The sequence below is a fragment of the Protopterus annectens genome, chromosome 1.part0, assembly GCF_019279795.1.
Source record: "Protopterus annectens isolate FY-2018-M chromosome 1.part0, PAN1.0, whole genome shotgun sequence".
Lineage (NCBI taxonomy): Eukaryota > Metazoa > Chordata > Ceratodontiformes > Protopteridae > Protopterus > Protopterus annectens.
This window is the reverse complement of record NC_056725.1, coordinates 1,057,296,510-1,057,311,784: the sequence shown is the minus strand read 5'-3', so window position 1 is coordinate 1,057,311,784 and position 15,275 is coordinate 1,057,296,510. Positions and strand designations below refer to the sequence as shown.

Sequence of the window (15,275 nt, the reverse complement as noted above, 5' to 3'; positions counted from 1 at the left end):
ATATCTAATTAATGACCTGTTAAGTCTTAACTCATTTTTTCAATTGCTTTGAGAGATGCATGCGGAATCTTCAACCTTAATTTTATGCAAATGTTTGAAAGCTATATGGTGAATCTTCTACTTGATCCTGAAAATCACTATCTACTGCAAGATCTGTACCAGCAGCGTTTTTATTTTGAAAAATCAACATTGACAAATTTGACTGAATCTTTGATCAAGTGGCCATTGCTTTGGACTAATCCCTAACTGTAGGAGTGGCGTATTTTTCAATACTCTCTCACATATTTTAATAATTTCAGCCTTAACAGTGTCTGGCTTTAATTCATATTCTACTAACTGAATGATTAACTTATTGACTGATCCCACTCAGTGTGTGTCCATTAAAGCCACACACTCAGATTACTTGTCATTTAAACAGGGTGTGCCTCAGGGCTCTGTACTTTACAACTGAGACATAAGAATGGTAAATTACTTATCTGAGTGTAAAAACCAAGTGGGAGTATTCCAGGGTGGATTTTTGTCTCTGCTGCTGTTTTCCTTGTCTCCAACTTGTTAACAGACCAAGCTATGGAATTAGGGCATCTGGTAAAGAGATGGATGGATTGTGAGAGAGAAGACCTACAACAGTCAGGCATGAATGTCAACAAGGGTAGGAGAGTAACGCTAAATTGAGAGAGAGGTTGTGATATTTGATGTGGCACTGCAACCTCATTCAGAAAATGGGAAAAAAAGGGTTGTTGGTAATGATTATGATGACGACGATGATTATGATGATGATGATAACTACGATGATTGGCAATATCTTTCATAATCTTCTAGTATAATTTATGTTTCCATAGTTGTGACACTTAAAAGAATCCAAATACTACTAGCCCTCCATCCTTCCATTCTGACCTGATCTTTGGTAACCATAAATGTTTCTCTTTAAGATGAAACCTGTGGCATCCTCCATTAAACATTGACTATTTCAGTAGTAAAACTGACATTTAAGACACTGTAAAGGTTGAAAGTGTTGAACCTTGTAGACTGTGCTGTCACATATTGAGATTCATGACACTGTTTCCTAGGATCAGATATGGTGGATGAATACTGTAGGTTAATTTCTGTCATTCATTTATTCTCCATAGGGCTGTTGCCAGGGAAGCCTGAAATTCTGGTTACTTCTGTCAATGTGAAATCCTTTGAACTCCCACTAATAGTCTGACTGTAAGCCATGCAGACTATTTGGATGCAAATCTTTCAGATATTAATTTCTCAGCAGAAATCTGAGATAGATGGTTGAAATTCCTAGCTGGTTAACTGTAAAGTAGCCTGTACTGTAGGATTGTGTGCACTGAGTGTATATCAAATATGTTGTTTTATAAAAGCTGCTGCATACATTGTGTGCATTATTGTGTTATGCTATACTTTGTTAGATGATGTGTGTAGTTAAACTTACTGTATTACCTTTTTAGTGTTGTGACACCCATGTTCTGGCTGAAAGTGGTCATAATGTGTCATCTTACCTGTCTAGTCAGTTAATCAGTAGATAAACAGAACTTGTCTGTTGCCTCAGTTCCCTGTCTTGTGGTCTGAGAGTCCAAACGCAATTCTTGGCAAGGCAAGCACTAAACATATTTAAACTGCTCTTGCAAATAAAGTCCTAATTCTCATTGTTCTTTTCTTTCTCCCTTTAGCTTTTAGACAGCTATTTTGAGAGCTTTCAGCATGTCACAGATTCCGAAGGAAGATTTTCTTTGGCACAAATAATAATTGACATTATGCACAAACGCCCACGATTTGACTTGGAAAGTGAATATTTTGTGAGCACCTATGAAAGTGAATGCATTTGTCTTCAACTTCATCTGCAGCTCATTAGAGATGTACTAAGCAAACAGGTGAGTGCAGTATTGTGTGTGTATCAGTTACCAGGCAACTTAGGTAAGGAGCAGCATGCAACTATAGGCAATAGATGTCACATTACATAAAAATACCAATAGACACTGCAAAATGTTGGTTGTTATTAAGTAGTATAGACTAAACTGTACAAAGACATAGTATTTCTTGCTTTGTATTCAAAGTCTATACCTGAGTTTCCATTGCAATATCTGTAAGTACTTAGATGAGATTTAGAGATTGCATTTAGCCTACAGTCACTCATTTATAAAAGGGTCTATACATCATAAACATTTTCAGCTAATTTAACCTTCTCTTAGCTAATGTGAACTAATATGCAAATTAATCATTTAAAAGCTATCATTATATAATATTCAAAAATGTGGTGTTACAACTTTATAAATACAGTTTGGGTTTATATTAGATGCTCGAAGTTACTGAACTTCGAATATGATATGATTGACACCATATCGTCGAAGTCCAGTAACATCGAAACACCTAATAAAAACATCACAAAAAGTAAAAAAAAGACCTACTTGCCCTGCTTCCCCACACCACCCGCTACTTAAATATTCCAACTCCGAGACCACACTACATTGAAGTAAAAGGAAATCTCCCTTTAAGGAGATTTCAGTTTACCTCTTCGATGTTCTGCGATTTCACTGTTTATGTGTTGACAATGTCAGATTCGACATTGTGAACGTTCATGATTTTGATATAGACCCATGCAGTTTTACTATTACTTTCTAGACCACATGCAAAATGTTAATGCTCTCATTATGTAATATAATGTCATTTCATAAGTATAAAATATGAAATAAATACCTCTTATTAATATGACTTTTGCATTATGAAGTTATAGACTGCTTTTCATCCTGTATACCTGGATTTTGGTTGAAAATTTTCCATCTGGAGTAAGTCTTTGATTAATTTAAAAACATACATGCATATATACACATACCTATATAAAAAACATGCAAACAAACAAATTAGTCACCTACTGTTTCTAAAATTAATGTATACTGTGTATTGTCTAGATTGATGAACAGCGTGAATATATTCAGATGATTTGGAGAGATGGTCAGCAAGGAAGTGCACATGAATTTGGACTTCCACCTAATATCATTCCCAAGCAGCTCATATCTCTTAATAACAGCAGGTAAGGACTGGTTGCAGCTGAAGGAGGTAAAACTGTTAACACCAGATTAAAAACAGTCCGTTGTCAGTCCCTGCATGCTTCAATGCATCTATAACTATCTATCTATCTATCTAGATATATATATATATGTATATATATATATATATATATATATATATATATATATATATATATATATATATATACACACACACACACACACACACACACACACACACACACACACACATATATATATATATATATATATATATTATATATATATATATATATATATATATATATATATATATATATATATATATATATAGAGAGAGAGAGAGGTTACTTGTCAGGATGTCAAACACATAGTTTGAAAAGCATCTGTAAAGTAGGACACTTTACGTTCGCAGAGTGTTGTGAATTTGTGTATGACTACCATGCTTAGGACTCAAATAGCTGCAGTTAACTAATTTTGTTAAATGAAATGCCTGCAGATAATATTTTAATATACCCCCATGTCATCAAGAAGTACACTGATAGCTGTTGTATTATGGTCAGAAATATTTTTTTTTTCATGCCACATGTAAAACATTCATTGTACATATAAAGACAGACACACACACACAAACACACTGGATATATTGCTAACTAGTTGCTAGTAACTATAAAGATATGCAAAAGTCCTATAGGTACAGTTTGTTTGTGTCTTTTGGCTTTTTTCCGGTTAGGGGTCGCCACAGCGGAACTCCAGTCCACTAATGATTGGCAGTTGATTTTTACGTACCGACTTGCCAGGCCTGACGCACAACCTTCAACGAAGGTACGCCCATTCACGCATGTCTCCACGCAGAAGACGCTCTAGCTGAGAATCGAACCGGACAGCGTCTTACTGTGAGGCGACAACGCTACCGCAGCACCACCACCGCGGGTCCTATAGGTACAGTAATACTTTAAAAAACAAATGAATTACAAAGTATTACAAGGCATCAGGTAAAACCTTAGATAAAACTGAAAAAAAAATTTAGAGATACATAGTGATGTTTAAGCAATAATCCATGACTGTGTGTAGGTAATCCATGATTTATTGATGGTTGGTGTGGTTTGATCTTTCGGTGATAAATTTTGCATGCTTCTTTTTCTGCAGGAATTACCTTATTTTCTCCATAATGCTAAGTGGAGAATTCATACTGCTTTAAAAAAATCGGTACTTACGTGTTATCGCAACCAGATTTTCGCGGTTGCGAAATGCGCATACCTCCACAGAAGCAAGTGTATTACACACTTCAAAGTGTTATTGTAAGTCCTTACAAGTGGCCAAAAACTGTACATAAGTTTTACAAACCGAAACAAGTTCAGAAATCATCATCCTTTTTTGCGTCCGTTACAGACTTATGCTTGAGGTATCATGCCTGCTATTGTACTGTCAGTTGCATTATTTATAGTTTGTGGAAGAAAGTGTGCAGAGAATAGTGACTGTCATTGCTAAACTTACAGGGAAACTAGTTCATGTTACAGTGACATGGGGTGAGAAAACTCCACATTTCATTTTGTATGACGGTGCTTGTGAAACAAAACGGTAATACCCCACTTTCACAGTCTCTGTGTTTTCCTTCTGTGAAGGATTTGTTGCCCAGTGTAAAAATATTCCATCACACAGTACGACATCAGTCATGACAACTCATGCGTGCGTCTCTAATGCTCGCAAAACAGGAAGAGGATTTCTTAAATTGTTCCTGTTCTTTAAAGTCATGTATATTTTTTTGAAAGTAGTAAGAACTATGATTGGCACTTAGAAATCTTTCAGCCACTCGTTTGTCTGCAGGTAGGCGCTATTCGCAACCGCAAAAATCTGGTTGCAATAACATATAAGTACCAAAAAATCTTAAAAACTAATAGTCGGCTCCATGGAGCAGGTTACAAGAATAGTGTTACATGTTCCAGTAGAAAGACAGGCCAGAGAGCGACTTACCTTCTTTATGTTGATATATGCTCAGTTTACATCAGGCATGCTGGTTGAGTTTTCCAGCCAGCATCCTCATTTTTGAAAAGTAATGGGCCTTTATTGTATAATCTTCATTAGATCGCCATTGCAGTTTTCCAAACTTCTCAGACTTTCCCTACAAGGCCCCCATCTATGAAGCCAGCCTGCCAAAGCTCAGGATCCTTCCACCATGAGACATACATCTGCCTTAGGCATGTACTAGAATGTTCATATAAAAGTAGCGCATGTCTACTCCATCTTTATGACTTTTTTGCTATGTGTCTTTATGTAGACATCCATCAGCATGGCAAATCATTTCACTGTTTTCTCAGTGTTTGCCTCTGAAGCTTCCCCTGTCAGATTTTGTATTGCTTTGTCTTTTACAAAAAGGAAAGTACAACCATGGTAGACAACTACCATATCATGATAAATCTACCCAGTACAAACGGATGAAAACTGGTTCCACAATAAAACAATAAGGTAGAACAGAAGAAGAAGAACCAGTTAAACACAGCAGAATTTTAAAAAAAAGGAAAGAGAACTTTTATTCATGCAAAAGGATAAACACTTTCACACCATATGGGGTGCTTCATCAGATCAATTAACATCACATAAACAACTATTTAAATATCTAAAGAATTACCGGGCTAAAGCACGTGATCTAAGGGGAGGTTTTAAAGAAACATACTCACTCAAACTCTTCCTTTATCTGATTGTAATATCAACATCCATTTTATTTCTAAACATTCTGTTTTGGTTTTCACATCACCTTCTCTAATATTCTTCTTAAAAATTCCATCACAAAAAATTAAAAGAATGTCCACCACCAGATTAATATAATGCTTGGTTAAAGCTTGTTTAGTATCTCCTTTACTTATACAATAAATATGCTCATGTGTATGATCTGTCAAACTGCCTTCGTCATACCAACGTAATAACAACTACATAAGTCACTCACTGCCAAATACACAAGATCATGGCTGGAACAATCTGCATCAAAACTAAACTTAAAAACATGATTTGAATCTGGATGTACATTGCTATTACATGTTCTGATATACTTACACCAATTACATGCTCTACATGGATGAGTTACAGTTCTGCCTGTGCAAGCTTTCACAGTATTCTTGCTTGTCAAAGGGTTTCTATAGCATAGCATTCTCTTTAATGAGAAATTATTTTTAAAACAAAATTTAGGAAAATGACCCAAGAATGCCCCGCATCTATTATCTGTTGTCAAGATATGCCAATGTTTTTTTAGTTTACTGCACATGGCATATACATCACTAGAGTATGTAAGAGACATTCTAAAATGATTCTGTTCCAGAGTCTTATTACTAGTAGTGATATTTTTATAGCTAGAAAAATAGGGTTTGTACAATCCTGTCTATGAGCTATTGGTTCAGCACACACTGCAGAAATGCTTTCAGATGGAATACCTTTCATATGAAAATCACTGTTGACTGCATTCATCTCTGCTAACATATTCTCATCAGCAGCATTCAATCTAGCATATCTAAAAAACTGGCTTTTCCATACAATTTGCTTGACATGCTTAGGGTGCATACTCTGAAAATGTAATGTATTATTCACCTTGCAGGGTTTTATATACAAAATAGTGTCAAAACTCCCTGGAATAGTTTTAATACATACATGTAAAAAATCTATTTGAGTAGCAGAAAACATATAAGTAAACCTGAAAAAGTCTGTAGTCTGATGTAAACTTCCATATCATGACTACCACTCTAGTTGCTTGTTTTGTTTTATTTCGAGCTTCAGCATGGCATGAAACATGTAAAGTCTGTCAAGGATTTGCTCATAAAACTTTACAAAGCCACAAAAGGACCATTGACCATTACTTGGAAAACAAGAGGTTGTCTCTATTGGTGTGTGTTGCCACATCGCCTGCTTCTTTGGCTGTCAATCCTTCATCCAAAAAGAAACATAGGGAAAAGGCACTAAAAGAAGGGAATGCTTCTGACTGTCCTTCTACTTCTTGTTAGAGACATTGGATACCAGTGTGTGGCAACTTCGCAGCACCTAAACCATCCACAGACTTCACCCTAGTCCGCTAGCAAAGCCCATTTGGAGGCAGTTATGACCAAGGAAAAACATATGCCCTTGGCCACCTGCTCACTTTCCAATATCGTCATCCTTGATCTCAGAGTTGTTATTCTGAAAGGGAAAGAGGTCCATGCAGAATTTTAGAGAGGGAAGAAAATGAGGGTTGTGGAGAACTGGCTGTTACTACAGAAGCCTCAAGTAATGTCCTAAGGAAAAATTCAACACCCGCCACAAAAAAAAAAATATTGTCCCCTACTTTACCCTGTAGAAAAGTTCCCTCTGAAAAAGCTGTTCGTCAGACTTCTCAGGGTGACTGTTTTTGTGTAGCACAGGACTTATTAAAAGCTATTCAGCACTTGCAGCCCTCAGACTTCTCAGGGTGACTGTTTTTGTGTAGCATAGAACTTATTAAAAGCTATTCAGCACTTGCAACCCTCAGACTTCTCAGGGTGACTGTTTTTCTGTAGCACAGGACTTATTAAAAGCTATTCAGGGCTTACAAGCCTCAGACTTCTCAGGGTGACTGTTTTTGTGTAGCACAGGACTTATTAAAAGCTATTCAGCACTTGCAGGCCTCACAAACTTTTTTTTCTCCTCCTCCTCTTCCTCTCTTCCTTCATAAAGTAAAAGTTAAGCAACATCTAAGGATGAGGATCTTTCAAACACAGGGAGCTTAAATTACACCTCTCAGTTTTCCTTTCCTTTGAGTTACGAGTTCGACATGACAGATAGTCTTTCCTGTAACTCTCCAAATGAAGAAATTTCCTTTGGTGAAACCTTTTCTAAGATGAAGGAATTTTTCTGGTACGAAGGGTGGGTGATTTCTGATACCCAAAAATGACATTTTGATCTTCATACAAATATTCCCAAACTATTGCCATCCCTCATTCTTTGATGCCTTAGAGGACTGTTTCACCTTTCTTTTCTCCTGATTCTGATTCTCTTTCTGCTGTAAGAGCTGGTTTTATAGGATTTATGACTCACATAAATTTCTCTATAAAAGGATGTTGCTGACCCTGCTGCTATCTGTTTGAATTTAATGAAGGGGGCTAAAAAAGTTCCCTCCCCAAAACTTCATTCCTAATGATGATGATGAGAGCAGTGCTCTGGACAGATATGGTAAGAAAGTTTATAATTCTGCTATTCTGTCTTTTAGGCTATCAGTTGTCAAACGCACATAATTAAATTTCTTTTAGCAGTGGTGAACAATACAAGTCAGGAAATGCCTGAGAGTCCTCATAAAGAACTGAAGTACAATCTTTTAGAAATGCTACATTCTACCCCACAAATGTATTAAGATATTTTCCTTCAAGTAAATGGTGAAAATCCAAAAAATAATAAATGAAGAGATATCTTAAAGCATGCGGAATCCCCTTGTGAAGGGCTCAGTATGGTACTTCCAGCTCTATAGCAATAATTCCACCGAGTCTCTCAGTTCACATAAATAACCATAACATATTTTTACTGATGTACTTAACTAAAGCTGGTGATAGAAAAAAAATGAACACCTGTTCTTTTTCAAAAAACAGCAGGGCACTTGAGGGATTTATCACCTGCAGCTGTCTAATTTTAAAGGGAAGTGCTAGTCCACAATACTACATACAAAATTTGAGCTCTAAACAGTGTGGCACCTGTTCAAACTTGGACCACAGTTGTAAAACACAGTGAGATTAAGTGTATTGATATTTATTTATGTATTTATTTTTGGGTGGGGGGGGCTGCAAAGCATCATGAATTATAATGTAGTGATGGCTTAACATGTTATTGATAGCTGGGGGTCTTTTGCCTGCTCTCTATAGCACAGACAGATTATGATAACTAAAGGAAGCTGCCAAATATGTGGTTTGGGAGAAGTATGCTGCACAGGGTTCTGCATTTTCAGATTACAAAACCTGGATGCTTCTGACTGAAATGTTGACTTCTTTTTGCATGACATTTTACACTGTCATCCACTGAGACTGATTATTTTTAATTCAGTACCATCACTGTAAAATAAAATATTATATTATATTATATCATATCATATATAATCATATTATATTATATTATATTATATTATATTATATTATAATTATATTATATTATTTATTTATTTTGTCAGAGTAAGGCACTTCAAGTGTAATGTGCTGCAGTAGTAAAGGAAACTATAAAAATACTTGAAAATACTTTTGTTTATCTTACTTTTATCCATGGCTCATTTCATTTCAGTTACTTTTGCCATGCTACGATATAATGATGTAATATTCTTTCAGTTGTTCCTTTTAATTCATTTCATTTCATTCTGATACTGACTGGACAATATTCTTTGCTTAAAAGTTGTTGGAGAAGCTTTGGTTGATTTTGATGATGTGTTGTTCTTCCTTGCAAGGCTAGGAGGAGTCCAGATTAAGATTTTTTTGTTCTTGGCACACTACAGGTACATTAAATAAAATAACATGGCTCATTTCTGAAGAACCACTTATCCACACATGAATAACATTTGGCTTCTGTGCATTTGGTCAAGGCTTCCCTACTCTTGGCCAAATGTAAACTGAATGACCTTCAATTTTTTTATTTCCTGACTTGGGACTCAATGAGCACATTTTCAATAGCAAATCACTGTTGTTATCATTTCTGCTTGTGAACCAATATTGATCCAAACTGTTTGCATTTTTCTTTTTTTTCACAATTGTACAGCTATGGAGCTGTAAGGGGGTCTAAAGGAGATGTAGCTAGCAAATAGTGAATTCAGAAGAGGGTCTGCTCCTTGTAAAAATGTGTTTTACAATTCTTTATCACTTAGTTGGAATGTTGCCTTATTTGCTTCATTTGTTTGTAGCTTCATCTAGAGGAGTTTTGATGGAAATTCAGGAAGGCTTAGCGCTGTCATGCTTGAATCTTAAACATAGAGATAAGTGAGGTGTGAAATTTGTGTGACTAGGATATGATTCAACTAATTTGCAAGTGAAGGCAGGAGATATGAGATTTGTAAGAGCCTGGACTTAAGTTGTAGGGAAAAGTCAGGTGACATGTCAAAATACTGGGCAGAAGTGAGGCAGACAAGTTTAGAGCAGTGCAGAATGATCACAGGAATAAACTAGTAAAGCAGAATAGGAAAGTGGTGTATGTGTGTGTGTGTGTGTGTGTGTGTGTGTGTGTGTGTGTGTGTGTGTGTGTGTGTGTGTGTGTGTGTGTGGGAGATAACAGAATACACGATGGAGCTGATAAGCATGTAAAAGATGGGTGACAACATGCACATTAAAAGATGGCTATCCACTACAAGAACTATGCAGCTATGAGAAATGAACACATTACTTGAGGTGTCAAAACTGATGGGAGAATTCTGAGTAGGATAGTAGCTCTAGAGAAGGACACGAGGATCCATGATTACACTTCAATACATTAGTGATCGTCATTCAGACATGCAGTCACTATATGTTGACCGGACGACGAACACAGTGAGTATCAAAACTTGCCATTTTGCTATTAAAGCATTTTTGCAGGGAGAGTTTCCTTCATAACCCTGGTAGCTAAATACACTAACTTCAGTACTGCTGTTTCTCAGAGAAAAGGGAATTGTCCTAGCTCCTGTAATGTTGATCTGTAAACAGAAAAGAAGCAAATTATACATTACTGATCGCACAATAGAGTTGTCGGTCACAAATGAATTGCAGGTTAACCTGGAATCTTGGACATAATAATGTATTAGGAGAAAATGTAAGTGGGGGATGCTCCTGTAAGATAAGAAAGAAGGAAATGAGAAAGGGAAAGGACATACTGGAGGAATCAAAAAGTAACTACAGGTCGAAGGTCAGTAGGGAAAGCTAAAGATGAAGATAAACAAGGAGATTATTGGTGTAGTGGGTGATGTATGTATACTAGAAGATCCTTTTACTTGCATCATTAAGTGGAGATTAGGAATAAGAGAATAACTCAGATTAAGTTGCTACTAGGTATAACAAAAAAAGCCCTATTCAAATAGAAGCAGAGGAATGGACCATATGTAATTGCATATTTCTGGATAAGTGGACAGGAAAATGTGACAATCAAGGTGGTTAAGCATAAAGAATTGTAAATGGGATCTTAAGAGGAAAGTATGAGCTCAGTGACCATCTCAGAGCAGCTGACAGTACAGTCTAGAAAAGGGGGGTCCTAACTTTAGTAGAACAAATGGCAGATTTTCAAGAAGGGAAGCATGCCACTTCAATATTGAATTGCATGCTGTTAGTAATAGACCACTGTGTGTAGAATGTAAGTATATACCTTAAAATGCTGATAGCTAGCTGCTGTGATTAGCATGGCATGTCATGCATAGATGATCCACTGATTTCAGCTACAAATGTTGATTCCCGTGGAGATAAGACTGTATCTTCTGCCCTTCTTTTTCTTTTGACTGCTCCCATTAAGGGTCACCACAGCATATCATCTGTTTCCATTTCTTCCTTTCCTCTGCCTCTTGCTCTGTCACACCAACCACATGCATGTCCTCTCTCACCACATCCATAAACCTTACCTTAGGTCTTCCTCTTACCTGGCAGCTCCGTTCTTAGCATCCTTCTCCCAATATACCCAGCATCCCTCCTCAGCACATGTCTAAACCAATGCAATCTCACCTCTTTGGCTTTGTCTCCAAATCGTCCAACTTAAGATGACCCTCTAATGTACTCATTTCTAATCCTGCCCATCCTTGTCACACCCAGTGCAAATTGTAACATCTTTAATTTTGCCACCTTCAGCTTGACTTCTGTCTTTTCGTCAGTGCCACTGTCTTCAACCCATATAACATAGCTGGTCTCACTACCATCTTGTAGACCTTCCTCTTCACTCTTACTGGTACTCGTCTGTCACAAATCACTCCTGACATGCTTCTCCACCCACTCCACCCTGCCTCTCCTCTCTTCTTCACTTCCACACTCACCGTTACTCTGAACTGTTGACTCCAAGTATTTAAACTCATCCACCTTCGACAACTCTACTCCCTGCATCCTCACCAATTCTTTGTTCTCCCTCTCATTCACACACATATATTCTGTCTTAGTCCTTCTGACCTTCATTCCTCTCCTCTTTAGAATGTATCTCTACCCCTCCAGGGTCTGCTCAGCCTGTTTCCTACTCTGACTACAAATCACAGTGTCATCAGCGAACATCATAGTACATGGGGACTTTTGTCTGATCTCATCTGTCAACCTGTCCATCACCATTGCAAACCATCAGAGCTGATCCTTGATGTAATCCCACCTCCACCTTGAACACCTCCATCACTCCTACTGCAGACCTCAGCACTGTCACTCTGCCCTTGTACTTATCCTGTACCACTTTTACATACTTCTCTGCCACTCCCAACTTCCTCATACAACACCACAATTCCACTCAAGGTACCCTGTCATATGCTTTCTCTAAGTCCACAAAGACACAATGCAACTCCTTCTGACCTTCTCTATACTTCTCCATCAAAACCCTCAGGTCAAACATTGCATCTGTAGTGCTCTTTCCTGGCATGAAACCATACTGCTGCATACTCATCATTACCTTCCTTCGTAACCCTGCTTCCACGACTGTTTTCTATAACTTCATGCTGTGGCTGATCAATTTTATCCCTCTGTAGTTACTACAGCTCTGCACATCACCTTTATTCTTAAAAATCAGTACCAATACACTTCTTCTCCACTCCTCAGTCATCCTCTCACTTTCCAAGAATTCGTTAAACAGTCTGGTTAAAAACTGGGTCTATATTAGAAAATCAAAGTTTCAAAACTTTGAATGTTCTAATATCTAACCCTATTCAGCAAAAGATGAAAATATCGAAGCAACAGAAAACCAAATTTTTTCCTACGGAAAGAATTCGGTTGTCCGTTTTTGTTGCTTCAGTATTTTCAGCGCTGTGGTGGAAAGTTACAGGTTGGGTTCAGGTAAGTGTGCGATTGAGTGCAGGTTAGGTTAGTTAGGGTTAGGGTGCGGGTTATGTATGTGTGCGATTGTGTGGACATGAAGGTTAGGGCGGGTTAGGTGAGTTAGGGTTAGGGCGCGGGTTAGGTATGTGTGCGATTGTGTGGAAGTGAGGGTTAGGGCAGGTTAGGTGAGTTAGGGTTAGGGCGTGGGTCAGGTAAGTGTGTGATTGTGTGGATGTGAGGGTTAGGGCAGGGTAGGTGAGTTAGGGTTAGGGCGCAGGTGAGGTGAGTGTGCGATAGTGACGGACCTTCGGGTTAGAGTTTGGGTTAAGGTAAGTAGATAGTGGTGTGTGTACAGTTTAGTGTAGGGTTAGGTGTAAGATTTTAGGTGTATGTGTGTGGATTGCTGTTTATTTGGTGTGCTTGTGTTGTGTGTATGTGTTTTGGAACAGCAAATTTTTTCCCTAGGAAAAGAATTGCTGTTCTGTATGTTCGATGTTTTCAACTTTCACTGAATAGGGTTCGATATTAGAACATTCGAAGTTTTGAAACTTTGAAGTTCTAATATAGACCCTTAAAAGCCCCACTGCCATCTCTCCTAAACATTTTAATGGTTCCACAGATATGTCATCTGGACCAACAGCCTTTCCATTCTTCAGCCTCTTCATAGCTGTTCTTACTTTCTCCTTGCTGATATGTTGCACTTCCAGATTCACCATACCCACATCATCCAGCCTTCTCCCTCTCTCTCATTCTGTTCATTCATCAGCCACTCAAAGTAACCTTTCCATCTGCTGAACACACTCTCCTCGCTTGTGAGGAGGTTTCCCTCATTATCCTTTATCACCCTAACCTGCTGCATATCTTTCCCAAATTGGTCCCCCTGTCTAGCCAATTGGTACACATTCTTTTCTCCCTCCTTAGTGTCCAACCTTTCATACAACTCACCATATGCTTTATCCTTAGCCTTTGCCATCTCTCTCTTCACCATGCACCTCATCTTCATGTATTCCTGTCTAATTTCTTCATCTGTCTGACAATCACACTTCTTCTTTGCCAGCCTCTTCCTCTGTATACTCTCTTTTACTTCCTCATTCCACCACCAGGTCTCCTTGTCCTCCTTCTTCTGTCCAAATGTTACACCAAGCACTTTTCTAACTGTTCCCTTACCACCTCTGCTGTGGCTGCCCAACTATCTGGTAACTCTTCACTGCCACCCAGTGACTGTCCTAACTCTTTTCTGAATTCCTCCTTACAGTTTTCCTTTTTCAACTTCCACCATTTGATCCTTGGCACTGCCCTCACTCTCCTCCTCTTCTTCTTGATTGTCAATGTCATCCTAGACACCACCATCCTATGCTGCCTAACTACACTTTCCCCTGTCACCACTTTGCAGTCTCCAATCTCCTTCAGACTGGTCTTTCTGCATAGGATATAATCCACCTGTGTGCATTTTCTTCCACTCTTGTACATCACCCTATGCTCCTCCCCTTTCTTAAACTACATATTCACCACAACCATGTCCATCCTTTTTGGAAAATCCACTACCATCTGACCTTCTGCATTCCTCTCTTTAACACCATACCTACCCATACCCTCTGTTCCCCTCACCAACATGACCATTGAAATCTGCTCCAATCACCTCTCTCTCACCATTGGGTACACTCTCCACCACTTCATCCAGCTCAGTCCAAAATTGTTCTTTCTCATCAATCACACACTCAACTTGCAGGTATATGCACTAACAACATTCATCACACCATAAATTTCCAGCTTCATAAACATCACTCTATCTGATACTCTTTCCTCTCCAAAACACTCTTGACATACTGTTCCAATGCCTGTCATCTTCTGCCCCCAGTATGTTAATTATTTAGCCTGCTAACATGTCATAATATCAAAAGTAAAGGGATATCTTCTAGAACTGAAGAAATACATGTGCAGAACTGAAGTAATATATTTAATAGAGATTGTGTTTTCGAACTACAGAAATATCATTTAAAGTGGAAGTATGGCTCAGCTGCAATCTCCTGAAATACTTGTGCTGCAAGTAGAAAACTTGGCTGAAAACTGGAAGAACTGATGCCAAAAATTTTATTTATTGCTCACAGTATGTTTGCTGAAAAATCTGACAAATTCCAGTATAAATTATTCTTGCATGTAGTTAGAGAAGACGCATTGAAGAAATAAAAATTAAGACAGGAGTGCAGTACTTACAGATTAGTTCAATAATCATTGTCAGTCCGGAAATAATTTTGCATTTATTAGACACTTTTTCTTCACAGGAGATAAAGTCATACAGAAAAAATAGATGGATATGTTACTGAGCTTAAGAGCAGAGTGATCT

At 37.9% G+C, this 15,275-nt stretch overlaps 1 protein-coding gene across 1 annotated transcript in view; it reads left to right on the top strand.

Moving 5' to 3' along the window:
* LOC122799665 overlaps positions 1-15,275 on the top strand; it is a 1,990,791-nt gene that overhangs the window by 707,182 nt on the left and 1,268,334 nt on the right. Inside the window, exons 18-19 of the mRNA XM_044068913.1 lie at positions 1,677-1,877; positions 2,913-3,034. Coding sequence (XP_043924848.1) covers positions 1,677-1,877; positions 2,913-3,034 — 323 coding nt within the window. The remainder of the gene's footprint in view (positions 1-1,676; positions 1,878-2,912; positions 3,035-15,275) is intronic.